At 39.8% G+C, this 16,016-nt stretch overlaps 1 protein-coding gene across 1 annotated transcript in view; it reads right to left on the bottom strand.

Annotated features, from left to right (window-relative positions):
* Window positions 1–3,669: 3,669 nt before the first annotated feature.
* rnf24 (ring finger protein 24) overlaps window positions 3,670–16,016 on the bottom strand; it is a 31,196-nt gene continuing 18,849 nt past the window's right edge. The window contains exons 4-6 of the mRNA XM_085276721.1: window positions 15,830–15,871; window positions 10,620–10,699; window positions 3,670–7,354 (exon numbers count right to left, since the gene is read on the bottom strand). Of these exons, the coding sequence (XP_085132847.1) occupies window positions 7,213–7,354; window positions 10,620–10,699; window positions 15,830–15,871 (264 nt within the window). The 3' untranslated portion in view covers window positions 3,670–7,212. The remainder of the gene's footprint in view (window positions 7,355–10,619; window positions 10,700–15,829; window positions 15,872–16,016) is intronic.

Genomic DNA, 16,016 nt, shown 5'->3' with positions numbered 1-16,016 from the left:
CAGACAAATTCCACTGTAAATTCAACCGCTCCCACCTTTGCCACTGCCACGACTGCAACAAACATGACAAGCACAATCAGCACCGCTACTGCGAACAACACTGCAACAACATCTAACAGCACTTCAAGCAACGCCGCGGTGGCCTCTCCCACTGGGATCATGTTCATGAGCAGTCTGGCTGTGTGCTACTTCACTGTCTCACTCTTTAAGCGCCTCCTTCCTGTTTAGCTTCTTCTTGTGTTGCCTTCATCTGATCTTTGTTATTCACAGAGAGGCATCGCACACAATGTATCCTTAAATATCAAACAGTGTAATCATGACATGAAGCACTTCTGTTGACAGGTTTTAAGATCTAGGTGATGCAAAGTGGTCACGTTTTAATAAAAGTGATCAAACCGAAAGTTTGTTGTTCTTTTCTCTTCCTTACTTTAAATATATGTTGAAATGACCTTTTTGATCACTTTGACTCAGATGGAGTTATAACACTGTAATAAAAAATCTTATTATTTCCTGAAATAATTCTGAAAATCGATTTTTATGTAATTGACATAAAGTAAGGAAGTCTACCTTCGATTATCTGAATTCAAGAAGAAAATAAATCAGATCATGGAGTCTTTTGAAGCAGATTTTAAAAACAGGATAGACAGTGGAAGACCGATCAATAGTGTGATCCCAACAAAACCGGGACATGAGGTAAAGTGGGCCATCTTATCGCTTTAAAATTCAACAGAGAGTAATTGCAAACCATTTCAAACTGTTGCCAAAGCAACACTGGATGTTCAGCATTTAATTGATTTTGGTCTGAGGTGGCTGAGAGGACCAGGCCTAGTCCTCGATTTCACATGAGTGGGCTGATGTATCTATGCTAACTTGTCAGTTTTAGGGTTGATAATTAAAAAAGACAAACAAACATCTATCTATCAAGTAATACATCATAATCTATGTCAGGACAGCCCCTTGTTAAATAAAATACTGATATTATACTGATAAACTGCATTTTACGAAAAAGCATTTTTAGACACTGGACCAGTTTCCCATCATGGGTCAGATCAAATGAGTCGTCTATTGGAGTTTTCACAGATATTCTGATGGTTTCTCTTCTTAAAAACAATATAAAAATATTTGCTAGCACTTTATAATAATGTCACACTATTAAGTATTAAATAAGGCATTAGCAAGTGCTTAGTTCATCTTTTACAGAGCATTACTCCTCCTTAGTGTGTCATTTATAAATATATAATCATAATGATGTATCTGTATTTATAAATGTCATCATAAATGATGAATGAAGCTCTTACTAGCACTTTACTAATATATTACTAGTGCTTAATAGCGTGACATCATTATAAAGTGCTAACTAATATTTATAGATTTTAAGTTTGTGGGTGCTAGTTTGTATGTCGTATGACACAAATTCAAACGCTCACTAAAATGTGCACACAAGACATGAGTTCACAGTCAGATAAAAGGGAGAGGCTGAAATAGGAATGCTGACATAAAAGTGATTGGTGTTGAAGTAAAGTAGCATTACACTAGCATTAGGATAACAATGTCCTCAAACTTGAGACCATTTTACAGGGTGACAAAAACAAGCCACACCAGTACTTTCTCAGCCTGTTCTCTCTGTCAGTTATTAACATGTGTATGAGCCACTGTTTACTGAAACAGACACAAAACAGACTGAGTGTGCTGTGCCCTGATGAAGGGTTTCTAACATGAGTTAAAACCAGCTGCTGTGTCGAAATGCCGTGTGGCCAGATGTTACTGAGTGCTCCCATTTGTTTAAGTAGAAACAACCTTATAGTAGCCACGACAACAGTGGATGAGTCCTGAGGACGAGAGGCTGGGGACAGGTTAATTGAATTTTGACATCATCCCTTGATGCAATAAATGCATATATTCTTACTGACAGGTAAAAATATTCAATTTAAAGCACAAAGTGAGACTGTTAGAGTGTCCCTGGCTGTAACAGTGGTTGGGAACATTTTCCACTGTATTTCAAATAAAAGGACACCTACGAAGGGTACTGTAAGTCCAAGTCTTATGCACTCAAACCACTTTTAAAAACCATGCAAATCAATATTGAAATTAATATTTTAGATAGACTGAAGGCCACTATATTAGGTAAACCTGTTCAGCTGCTCATAAACCCAAATATCTCATCAGCCAGTCATGTGGCAGTGACTCCGTGCATTTAGGCATATAGACATGGTCTAGGTGACCTGCTGATGTTCAATCTGAGCATGAGAATGAGGAAGAAAGGGGATTTAAGTGACCTTGAATGTGGCATAATGCTGGGGCCAGAGTATTTGTAGTCTGATTATTGTAGTAATCTGAGTATTTCAGAAACCAATGATGTGCTGGGATTTTCCTGCACAACCATCTCTAGGATTCACAGAGAAGATTCTCACAAGCAACAGTAACTCCAATAACTTAATTGGATATGCCTAGAAGCATCTCTGAATGCAAAACACGTTGATCCTTGAAGCAGATGGACATACCGGGTGCCACAACTAAGGACAGGAAACTGAAGCTACCATTCACACGGGCTCACCAAAATTGGGCAACAGAAAATTGGAAAAATGTTGTCTGGTCTGATGACTCTCGATAACTGCTGAAACATTTGGATGGCAGGGTTAGAATTTGGTGTAAACAACATAAAAGCATGGATCCAGCTTACCTTGTGTCAATGGTTCAGGCTGGTGTTGGTTTAGTGATGCGGGGGATATTTTCTTGGCACCAGCTGAGCATCATTTAAACACCACAGACTACCTGAGTATTGACCATGTCCATCCCTTTGTGGCCCGGTGTGTAGTACCCATGTGTGTGGAAGAAAAATGTTTGCAGCTACATCAAAAAAATGTATCAATTTTGTCAAAACTTGTTATTAAAATTGTCCTGCTTCCTTTCATATGCAGGAAGAATCCTACTGGGCATGCCCAGTGTCATGATTCTAGTTTATTTCTTTTTGGAGAAAATAAAAGTGTTACAGTTGCCTCTCGTCTGTCCTGCTCAACAACCAGGACCGCATCCACCTGCAATACCAGGAAGTATGCAGTCAGCAAAAAATTATTATATTGTAACTGAAAATGCAGTTTAAACATTTGAGTATTTAACCAGAAGGTGGCGCTGGTGCATCATATTTACTGGCAAACAGTCCCAACAAGGAGTAAATGATATCAGTGAAGAAGAAAAAACCCCAAAGACTTAAGCAGAGGTGGCCTTAATTTTCTGAAGCCATTGTCAGTCACCAGGATAACAGTGGAACATAATTTTTATTTATATGTATAATTTTGATTTAATTCAAATCAGGTTTATTTATATAGCATCAAATCACAATAACAGTCGCTTCAAGGTGGTTTAAACTGTGGGGTAAAAATCTCTAAAATATTCTGGAGAAAAATTTAGACAACTAAGCATGAGCAAGTTTGTGGATTTAACAGGAAGCCAATACAGAGAATTTCTAGTGTCACAGTATAGTTTTGGATCAACAGAAGGCTTTCAGGGAACTTTTAGAACACCCTGCTAATACTGAGTTACATCAGTCCAGCCAAGAGGTACTGAATGCATCTTGAGACAGGACATACAAACATTATTTTTCCTGAGTTGTCAATTTAGTGATACATTTTGACTACATCTGGAAGAGGAAAAGACAAAACACAACAAACATCCTTCCAAAACTTGGAAACTTTATTTACAGTTCAACTCAAGTCACATGCAACATTTTCTTGAAATGAATACCCATGAAATTAGCAAAAAACAAGAAAAAAAAAAAAAGCATATTATTTTCTCCAAAATAACAATATACAAAAATAGAGCTTACAAATACTGACTGTCTCCAAAAATATTCTGGCTGCAGAATTCTTAGTTTTACAAACAAATGTCTGTGAAAGTCCACAAACGTAATCAGTGTTAACAAAAAAGAGGCAAGAGGGTGTGTTCAGGTACGCTGCTCAAGCTGGGAGGTGGGAGGATTTGTTTGGACATTTAAAATAAAAACGGGGGGAGGGGGGGAGTATTGGTGGGTAAGGAGGTCACTACTGGAGCAGTGGTGAAATAAATAGCACACCATACAAACAAGAAGAAAGTTCACTTCAGGGCGTCAGTGATAGAGATTTCAAAATAAAATTAAATGGTCTGGTCGCTAAAATCAACCACGGAAATGTAACGCAACCCTCATCTGAAAGGAAAAGGTAACAACTTGACTCTTTTATGAATAAAACTGAGTCTGTCACATTCCCCCATCAAACGCCTTGCCCTAAAGGGACAATAATAAAAGTGGCTTGTGAGGCCGTCATTCGGAAGCTCTCCACTCACAATACGAGTAGATTCTCGGTGTAAAACTGTGCTCCTGACTGTCGTCTATTTATAGCCCGAGGTAACTCAGGAGCGGCGCTGACGTCAACGGTGATTTCAGCGGTGGGAAGTCGTTCATTACTATATTCATGACTGGCTCAGCTTCCAGCCTCTTCTGCTCACAGCCTCACAGAAACTCCCTCGCATCTCTTTGCTCGATCAATCTGATTCACCGTGGGTTGGCGCGCTCTCTTTTAGCGGGATCGGGACGGCACGCGGGAAGGAAAAAAAAAATCAGGTGGAAGGTGTTTTACAATCGAGCAACATTTAAGATAGAGCAGACTGCGGGGAAGTGTCAGCTGCCGTTCAGTTTACAGGAAGGAGCTTTTTCTTCTTTGTGCACCGTGTGTAAATACACTATTTACGTTACTAGCATCTACATACATCTAACAGTGGTGAAACAAAGTGGCAACTTGACTACGCAAAATAGCACATTTTCACATTAAATCTCTCCTTTTTCTCCTGAAACATACATTCAAAGACAAATCCACTAGCAGGAACAAAGCATTAAGACTTGTGTTATTACCAGCGTCTATCGGGGGACAATGGAAGAAAGATAAAGTGAAGATCTGGGATTAATAGAAGTGCAGAAAAACAGTCACAGCCTTTTTGTAACCGAAACCGAGAAGAGAGAAGGCAACAAATTCTGCCCGTCACACGCTGCAGGATTTGATGCTGCTTCATTTGTTCAACATAAAACTCTTTTGAAGTGGAGATGTTGTCTGATACACGCCCTGCTCACCTAGTGTCCTAATAAGTCTGTTTGGGATTGGCCAATACGTTTCAATCAGCCTTAACATTTTTATGTAGCACCGTGCTGCTTCCATGCAGGAGGAGTGACCGTCACACAAGACAGAAAAATAACCCTGTTTTTGTTCTTATTTAATGTCCACAGAGGTCAACACTGCGGTGTGTGTGGCCTGACATTCAGATCAAAGCAACAATGGAAGAAGCATCGTCCACGTATTGTGAACCTCAACCTTTGTGTAATAATTGAGAAAGAAAGCAGCCAGAAAACAGAACAATCAGTTAGCATGTTAGCCCTGACAGAAAGCTCACTTTTTGTAGTGGGGGCTCATTTTTTGTTGCTGTTGTTTGTGCTTCTAAAAAAGGTAACACACAGCTGTTACTGAATATCACACATCATTGATAAAATGACTATCTCTAATTCATCTCAGAGTGATGAAGCTTTTTTCTTTTAGCCCAACAACATATTAACAGGAGACAAAAACAAAAACACAAAGGTCAGGGGTTCAGGGTTAATGTATGTGTGGCACGAAACAAAAGCACCCTGTACTATACAGAGAGAGGCGAGGGGCGAAAGCGCCAGAATACCACGGCCAAAAAGCTGAACCTGTGTGCGCGTGTGTGAATGAAACTGCTGCTTCATTACAACCTGCTGACTGCTACCTCTGTGGGTGGGGGCCAGAGGGGGGTTCGCGGCTCGAGCCCCTCCCAATGTATGTGTGGAAATGTTGCCTGAAAGCTATGCTGAGTCCACTAACTCGTTCTCTCTATGAAGCTGTACCGAGATATCACAATAAATATATATATATATATATATCTATTTTAAAAAAGCATAAATACTAGAGCGGAAGCAAAAACAAATTCAGCGGTAAAAGCAGCGTGCTTAAACTCAGAAGTCATTCAGATTCAGATTCAGAGGGACGTGCGGTGATATTTCGAGTGACGCCGACTCGACCGTATGACACTTTGTTTCTGTGAAATGTTTGCGAAGACGAGTCTCTGCGGCACCCGCGCAGCTCGGCTTCAATGAAATAAAAACGCTGCGAAGCAAAGCGCAACATCTGTGTTAGTTGGGAAACGTCTGAGTGCTTGATTACTTCCGTTGGGTCTGTTTAACTGTTTAAAGATTAAGCATCAGTGCATACACACCAACACAATTTGAGGTTAAAACAGTGGGCACTGTGAAATGTTGATTTCCTGTGACTGATCCCAACTGTGAGTAATGCCTGGATTGTGGAGGGCTGACAGTATCCACACATGGCTGATGCTATAATTTGTTCACTGCATCATCTTTATGTGTTTGAATCCTTACAAAAAAGGAGAACTGTAACATTATGAATGAGTAATGATGTGGGAACAAATTCTTCATGTTTCATCTGAATTGTGTGCGTGTGGGTTGTGTGCGTGTAAAAACCTTTCACATTCAGTCAGACATAAAGTCGAGGATACTTTGACTTCGGTTTCTTGTGTGTGTGTGCAGCACAAACTAAACAAACTTTCCAAATTTTCCCTTTCTGATGTGTATGTACATTTTGTTTGTTAACAAAAAAAAAATCCAAAATGACCTAACCCTGGTTTATTTGTACTGTACATGGAAATGAGCGTTAATGATAAAATATATTGACCTTGGGACTACGAGCCACATGCAAATTCAGGTTTGCCTTTCTCATAAAGTGCTTGTTAAATAAAAGAAAAACTATTGAGATTTTAGTGTACTGTAGTTCTTTTGTCTTTTCCTTCTTCCTCCTGGTCTTTCGCTGGTGTCCCCAGAAAAGTGCTTTGGTTGTGAAAAAGTTATCGACCGTCTCGGTCGAAAAGGAAAACTTCTTCGTTATCAGCTCTTCTTCATTGTCCGTGAAAATAAAAATACATGAAAACACATGACTCTCAGTTAGAGCAGATGTCAGGAAATCCTTTTGTGAACCGATGCAAAAAGATACGAGAGGTGGCGATGGCGGCAGATTCGCAGCTTTTGTGTAGATCTGAGCATTAGCTCCAGTTTCTCCAGTCTGTCCACGCACTCATACCAAAAGTGTACCTGTACAGGTAAGAGCATGAGTGTCGGGATGCGTGTGTTTGTAATGTACTGTGAAGGAGGCCGTCAGTCTGCTACACCAAGTTCTCAATACCAGGCAAAGGCTGCTCTATCTGCACAGCAGGGTCTGTGCTGCCGGCCTGCTGGGCGAGCTGCAAGACGGGCATGTTGCACAGCGGGCACACTTTCCTCACCTCCAGCCACTTAATGAGGCACCTGAAGGAAAGAAAAAGCACAGCGCTTATAGTTAAAGGCAGGGATGAAAGAAGTGAGTGATTCAGAGGGTACAGGAAATATAGGATAGCAGCTTGTAAGCAGGAAAAAGCATCAAAATCAGAATCAGCTTTATTGATTATTATGGGTTCACATACACGGAGATGGGCTCCGGTTAGCTCTTAGCTCTCAATGTACGTAACGGAATTGATAACTGACAACAGCAATACGTATGGCATATTTATATTTACATGTGCAGTGGTGCCACAATGTTGTAATAAATTATGGAATAAACAAAATGTGGTATGTTTAAATCAATTTAGAGAATGTGCCATGACAGTTTTTCCACCAGTGGGCGCTAATAAATCGCATGATGTAGCCGTTAAAACATTCGCTTTACGGCAGCGGTCCCCAACCTTTTTTGCGCCACGGACTGGTTTATGCCCGACAATATTTTCACGGACAGGCCTTTAAGGTGTCACGGATAAATACAACAAAATAAAACTAGAACCGGTACCGAAAAAAAGAAGATTTATTCATAACACACATGAAAAGATCCAGGAAAACAGAGTTAACGATAAAAACGATAACAAAATAACGCTGAAAACCGATAAAAACCCTGAAAACCACACATTTCACACCTGAGCCTCAACTCTCGCGGCCCGGTACCGGTCCGAGGCCTGGGGGTTGGGGACCGCTGCTTTACGGGGGTTACACTTCTTTATTAAATCTACCCCATAGGGTACGTCATAACCACAGACCCCTTTGATGGAAACGAGATGGTAACGAAGTATGAAGAACTATGAAGAAATGCACTGACACTTTTGTAAACAAATAAAAACAAGACAAAATTTCTCTGGAGAGACGAGATCCAATCAGAATTAATCTCCTGCAGTAAGGTTAGACGCACACGTTTGATCAGCCCCCCCATTTTTTAAAACCTAAAACTAGACCAAAACTACAAGAATTTAGATGCCTAAATTATGACTAAAACTAAGTATGAATTAAAGACTTGCACATGAGTCTCAGGAGGGGTCACAAGTTAGTGATGTTTTACATGATAAATTACATCTGGAAGACCATCTGGTATAAAATCTATCCCAAATTTAAAAAAAACAAACAAACAAACAAAAAAAACCCACGCAGAGTGGAAAATAAAGGGGGCAAATAAATATAAACCTCATATACCAAAGACAACTTTTTTTTCTGGGTTTATCCTAAAATATTTGTGTCTGCATGTTCTCCACATGCTTGCGCGGCTTTCTATCCGGTTGTTCAGTCTGACGTCACTAGCAGTGTCTGGACCTAAACTCCGCTGCAGGTCCATATATCAAACGATCACTGTGGCATTACTGAGAGTTGAAAAACTGTCTAAAGTCTTTCATCTTTAATAAAATGATCAGCGTTCTGCTCTACCAGGTGTAACAATTGAGTTTAACATCCAGGCATCCATGAAAACGGAATTTATGACATTTAACGGAGTTAGAAGTTAGCAGGGAGTTAGCTCGCTAGCTTCTATCTAAATACAATATAGCATGTCCTGACTGCGGGGTTTTGGAAACAAATTAAAACGTACAGCTCTGTTATCACTTCCAACATAAATGAAGACGGAAAACTAAACAGCAGTGACGTTTGTAGGGTTACTGAAGTTGGGCTAGCTGGTATATAATGATGTGCTAGCGACACAGCTATGTTAGCATAATATAAACAAGCTAACTTTTTTTCCACTCGATAAAAGTTAACGTGAGTGTTCTCAGTGGTCAGGAACAAATGTAATCGCATGGCAGGATGCTGTAAAAGGACCAAACTTCAGCCAGGAGAACAACTGAGATAATCCATCCACAATACGAGGTTAGTCATTCATATACTGCTGCATGGGCTGGGCTGTAGTTACATCCTAAGGTTTTAAAAACTGAGCTTAAATAAATGATTAGTGGTAATAAAAGCCGAGGGAGGTCAACAGTGATCACTGACTGTTTTAGGAGTTTTTTGAGATTAAATAGAAGAAAATACATAACATTAAACATGTTAACAACACAAAAGCCATATTAAACGCAGGCTACTTTAGACCCGGAAGTAGGATTCGTCGCGTCATCACTGAACAACCGGATAGGAGTTTTATTTCCACCTGGCCTAATGGGGGCGCCCTTTTAAAAGCGTTCTTTGCCACAAGTTTCATCTCATAAGTAAATACGTGTTTTGTTTCTCAGTCTTTTGGTCATTACCCAGAGCTCATAATAATAATTAAGTGGTCAAATGTAGATCACCAGAGGTTTGGCTTTCTGTCTTCCAGTGGCTGTGTTCAAGAGGAAAATATGAAACATATATCAGCTCATTAACCAGCAAAAAAAACAACACATACATTTGCAAACCGTCGCACATCTATTCCTAGAGCCGCTCAGACCCAAGTGTAGCCAAAATCCTCATAAAGAGACAGCCAGGTGAGAGGAGATTTATTTCCAGCTCTCAGAGTGCAACACTTTAAGCCGTTAATAACCACAAACAACATCTACAACTGTATGTACACATCCACAAATCTTGATACAGATTTTGATTACATGCAAGGATCAAGACAAACATATCTCTAAATTCACAAATAATTCTGCACTTGCATGACTCACTAGCACTTCTTTTATTTTATTTCTTTTTCATTAACCAAACATTCACTGGAACCCTATTTTTCTTGTATAATTTGCCTCTCTTCTCATCATTTGTAAAAAGATCTACCCAGCAATACCCTCCTCAATAAACCTTTTCCTCTGCACAGCGGCATGCCTTTCCTTACCTTGCACTAGAGCAGAGCAGTGTGTATATATAGAGGTGAGAGGTCACTACTCTTGCAGCAACTGCAGAGAAAAACTAGGCCAAGGGAGGCATCGTGCTGTTATAATGAACTCAGTTGAAGTAGGAGGCCATGGAGGGAGGTGTGGGACAAACAGGCTGAAGCAATCCAACATGTCATCTGCAGTTCCCAATTCATAAACACTGGGCTTTAGTTTAGTGTCCCAAAAACATGCAACTCTGAGGCATTTGTTATTGTTGGCTTCCACACAAACGCAACAAGCTTGACAATAATTGTTCACCCTAAGTCTCTGAAATTGCAGAACATCTAGCGATTTGTATTTACTATACCTAAAAAGTGGGAAAATCAATGGAAATACACCATCCAGATAAAGAAATCTTTAATGACTTGTTTGTCCTTGACTGGATGTGTACAAACGTGTGTGTCTGTGTGTGCTTGTGCATGTCAATAAGACCGTGTACTTACTTCCTATGAAAGGCGTGTTTGCATGGACAAATCCCCAGCTCATCTTTCTGTTTGAACTCCTCCAAGCACACTGCACAAATCTGAAAGAGATCGGGGGAGTTAGGAGGTGCTTTCTGTATAAAGCCATGCATCATTTTAGCTTTGTGTTAGTGAAAAGAACAAACACACACACACAAAAAAAACCTTTTACCAACAACACCAAAAACTTAACAAAAACCCACCCCAGAACAGCCTGAAAAAAACCCCAAAACCACGGAAAAAAGTCCAACTGACCAACTATGCCTGTTGTATAACTCTGATGCAACACTCATGGGGACTTGTTCCGTTCGCGGCCAAGAGGCCACACATTACAGTAGTTTTGGTTTTCCCCTTTTCAACAGGAAAGCAATCAACACTGTAATGCAGATGGTGAGAGATTATCAGTTCATTTCTGGAGTCGTAAGTTAGAAAAGCTGAGAGATCTTCAGATCTGGTTTGAATGAAACAAGAAAGCATACTAAAGCCCACACTATGACTACAATTCAAGACTTTAAACTCGATTGTAAGACAGTAACCATTTCTGGGCAGTTCAGCTCAAGTTCCCTGAAAAAAAAGTCCTTGTCAGGGTCATTGAGAAATTCCCGATGAGCAGGATGTGGATGCCATTTTGGTTTAAACAAAAACACTTTCAACTAGCGTAACAGGTCACCTTATAGTTTTAGCTAACTGTTGTGGTTGTGTGGAATTCTTGGAAATTAGGAAGTGAAACATGTGGGGATGGAAAAAATAATATTCCACTGATCCGTTCACCCCTCCACCGCCTGCAAATTCTATTTTGGTGGCTTTAGATGAGCGTGATGATGAGCCCTTGGCCTTTAACTGGGTTAAGAATAGATCCTGGGTTCGTAATGTTGTCACAATCGATTGCAGTAATATTATGATAGCCTATTATGAGCAACACTGGCTCAATCATCCCCTTCCCCCTGACTTTGAGTAACTGCAGGCCTTTCATCAAAGAAACAATGCAGCCCTTTCATGTAGTCGCTGGAATTCAGCGCTCATCAAAATTCCCCTATGAGAGACCCAGCAGAGAACGTTATTTCTAAAACTCCTACACTGTAGGAGTTTTAGAAATAACGTTCTCTGCTGGACCTACAGCATCCATCCATCTATACATTTTCTTCCACCAATCCGATTCAAAGTTGCAGAGTTACTATAGCCTATCCCATCTGTCATAGGGTGGAAGGCAGGCAATTAGTTTTCCCCCATACAATACTGAGTTTAAATTAACTGGCAACTCAAGAAAGCATTGTTAAACCCAGATTTATCTTCATTACAACTGCTTGGGAAGGCTAGGAGAGCTTCCTAGCCTTCTTGGTAGTCTTGGTAATGTGGCCAGACTAATTTAAAAACGGTTGCCATTACTCCCCAACTGTTTTACATGGATTACGACTTTTCTGCACTTAGAGTAACAGGTTTTCTTCACTTCACCCATCTCTTTTTTGCTTCATTTCATACATATGGAAGGGAACAGACATAAGTATATTACTCCAGAAATAGAAAACTAGACTCTGAAATCACATTAGCTTCTGTCTATTTTCTCTCTTTTTTGTGTTTGATCAATGTAGCTGACTGACACGCACGCTCATTTTAAATTTGTGCAGAAGTGCAAGCATTGAGCGATGCCTGTGCATGACCGTCGGTGACGCAGGTCTTATTATGATGGAGATGCTGACGCGAATCTATGGTGGGGCAAATTATACAGTTCACAAACACCCAAGAACCACACGGCACACTAAGCGCTATTTGACGTGCTACTTATTTCAGGCATGCTGGCTACATTTGATCAATTCAGATGCAGATGGATTTCTCTTCCAGTAAGAAGAGTGCTCTCTCAATTTAATGTTGCTTGAAACAAATTAAAATGAGAAGTATCCTGCAAGAGTCATCGTTCCCAACCGTTCCTATAACTTGCAGCAAATCTTACTACCTATCCATGCCATCAATGGCCAGCTGGGATGATTTCACAGTGGAGGTAAAGTCTAGGGAAGTATTGTGAACTCTGAAATAGATAAACTGTTGGTCTATGAAGCCAATTTTCATACAGCCTTTACAGTAGAAGCTTTTAATGAGGGGCTCACTGGCTATTCAAACTCGACGACATTTTCTCTCTAACTTCTATTTTACAAGTGCTGAATGGATGACTGTGGATGAAAAGAACAGTATGGGGGGCTTTAGCTTCCACTCCTGAGGAGTTTTGGACACACAACACTTCTCTGTTAAGATGTCTGCTTTGGTCTCTTGATTGGTGAATAGATCAGTGTTCTTGTTTTTCTCAGTGCCTTTTTCTGTGGCGTCACCCTCACGGCTTAGATGTGACACTGTCGGCCAACTTTTGACAGAACCTATTTTTTCACTGTTAAGTGGATTAATCCTGCAAGCTTCCAAAAACTGTACAAAAAAACCCCAAAAGACACTCTACCCTCTTGTTGATTTTATTGAAGCAAGAACAGTACATGAATGCCAAGCAATGCTCTGCACGTACAAATTTACCAGACAAAGAGCGTTCTTCATTCAACTCAGCCAAGCAACAGAAAGAGATCAAATTAACAGGTAGAGAAAAAGACCATCCGAGGATCAGCGTAATGCTTAAAACGAAATTGTGAGAAAGAGCAGACGTGTGAAGGACTCCGATCTCCTCATCTCTAGTGATGAGAACATGTTGCCTAGCACGCTGGGACCACAAACTGTAATTACCACCCACAGTCTTACCACTTTCTACTGTGTAAAGAGGTACTAAGAGGAACATTAATACCAAGAGTTTCACAGTTTCCCCATCTGCAGACGTTTACTTTCATTTCAATCTCTGCATGTACACTTTTTAAAATTAAAAGTTTAGAGGAAGCTGAAGTTTATGATGATGCACTTACATTAAAATCAGGTTACTAACCTTTAGCCATCATTTTTTAACAGGAACACACAACATGTAACATACAGTTAAAAAAGATTTTTTTAAAAAAGCTCCACCAATGTGTAAAAGAAACAAAACACTCGCCAAAACCCATCAGTGACAAACAAAATGACGCTATAATGTATTAGATGTATTCTTTGAATTTAATGCAGCAAACATCTCTAAAAGAAAAGAAAAAAAAAAGCAAAATAAACTCCTCACAAAGCAAAACGAACCCTTACAATGCCAAATATTTGCTACATGAGTTTATGATACCTCCATATTATCAATCTAATTCTATTTTTTTAAAGATACAATGTAAACAATAACTTGCCCAAATTCCAAATAACACAAATTAATTAATTTCGTATTTGTCAGAAACTTCAATAAACACTCTAGTTTCAAATAATTTTACTTTTCTGGGCTTTTACACGGTTAAAACAACTGAATGTTTACAATAGGCAGTTGCTGCCACTTGCTAACTGTATTCTTGCATACATATTCCCAGGCTATTCATCCAGCTCAACATCAATAACTCTCAACATATGACCAACAACCATATCAAACTGATAAAGCAAATTACACAGCACTAGATAAGATGAATGAAAGATAAAGATATGAAATCATTACCTCTGCCCTACATAGATAGGAAAATGCAACCACAGCAAATAGACACAGTGTTATGTATTGCACTGCTGGAACATGACAGGCATATTTCATGCAGGTCTCAAAGCGTGACTTTTAGTTTTTTTTTAATCAAAGTCATTCAGCACTGATGTGTTTGTGCAGCTTTTCCTATTTTAAAAACGTCCCAAAAACAACACGATACACTTGGGAGTTGGGGGGAGGGTTTCCAAGCATCTGGTATATTTTTAGATGTGTGCACTTGTTTATAACTACAAATACACACACACACAAAAAAAAAAGTCTGAGAAGACACAGAAGCATGAACTTCATGTGATGCTATTACGACAGCCACTCTTTACATAAAACCGACATAACATGTAAGACTGGGATCAAAGCCATGCTAAAAACAGCACCAGCTTAGGATGGTGCTGTTCAAGTTACAGACTTATATAAACACTCAGTGGGTTCCATATTACACTGCTATGCTATATATATAAAAGACCAAATCCACGTAGCTTAGGCTGTGCTCATTTCCACCGGGTAATCCTGTGAGCCTGGAACTGGGTCAGCCTTGTGTGCATATATATTATTGTCCTTAAACACAGCTTGGTTACTCTGTCACGCGCTTCATTCACACGACACTTTGTGATGCTTTCTCCCTCGATTCCTAATAACATAAATAAAACCCCGAAGCCTGATGGGACAGCAGGAAATTCCAGCACGGCTGATGAGAAAATATGGCCATGCCTGTGCCAAAGCACACACGAAGATGCTATTTGTTGACATTTCATTTTCGCTGCTCTGTTAAAAGGCTGTCCGCAAGAAGCGATGCAGCTTTACTTCTGCGTTTGTAATTTTCCAACCACACTGAGCTGACACCGAGCATTACGTAATAATAACAGGGAGGACGTTAATGCCTTAACTACACCTTTTCACATGACAATGAGTGAAGACACATGTTGAATGTTGGATGACAAACAGTGCGTATCAGTCATCACTGTTGTCAAACCAAATCTTAACAAACCCTGTTCAAACACGGTGAACGTCTGTTCGCGATGTTTATTGCATAACATCTTTGCGGACGTCGCACTCGTTTTACATTGTGGGCCACATAGGGATCACTTTGATGTTAATCCCAGAGATATCTTAATATAAAAAAGACATGCAATTCCAACAGCATGTGTCAGTTTCTCTACACGATAAAAAAATAAATGTTTGAAATTACAGATAAAGTTTTAGTTAAAAGACTAAAATCTCTGCCCTCCTTCACTTGTTCCAAAGCCATCCAGTTGGCCAGATTGGAGTCTTTGCCAGGCCAATTCTAGCCCCTGGATCTTATGTTTGATACCTCTGCTCTAAACTTTTTTTGTAACATTAAATTGTTGCTTCACAGGCCCAGAGCTCTGGACTTTGTTTTAAATTAAATGACGACCCAGGACATCTCCTATGCAAGTACAAAACTAAGAGGATGAGATTTAAAAACCTGAATAAAAACACACGGTGGGGCTACAGCTAAGACGTTTGTGACTGACAGGTTTAAAATTGACAGAGAAAAGTGTCTGCTGCTGATACTGCGTGACAAACTGTTGCAGTAGACGCAGCAAGCCTTGACAGTGATGCCTGATATTAGCCAACGAAACAGAAAAGCACTTACCTCATGCAAATTTAGCTCTTTGACTTTTTCCTTCTGAATGACCTAAAGGTGCAACAACAGAAGAAGAACCATTAGTTAGATTAACACTGTATGAGAATAATTATAACCAGTTCCTGAACAGAAACATCACAATATTATACACTAAAATGTGTGATTAACAATCAGAGAGACACAACGCACAAAACAT

This window comes from Mchenga conophoros, linkage group LG6 (genome assembly GCF_057382185.1).
Source record: "Mchenga conophoros isolate Kocher_MC1m ecotype Shallow Benthic linkage group LG6, M_conophoros_male_GT1.1, whole genome shotgun sequence".
In the NCBI taxonomy this organism is placed as follows: Eukaryota; Metazoa; Chordata; class Actinopteri; order Cichliformes; family Cichlidae; genus Mchenga; species Mchenga conophoros.
Note: the sequence above shows the minus strand (reverse complement) of the source record. Positions and strands in the feature narration are given on the sequence as shown.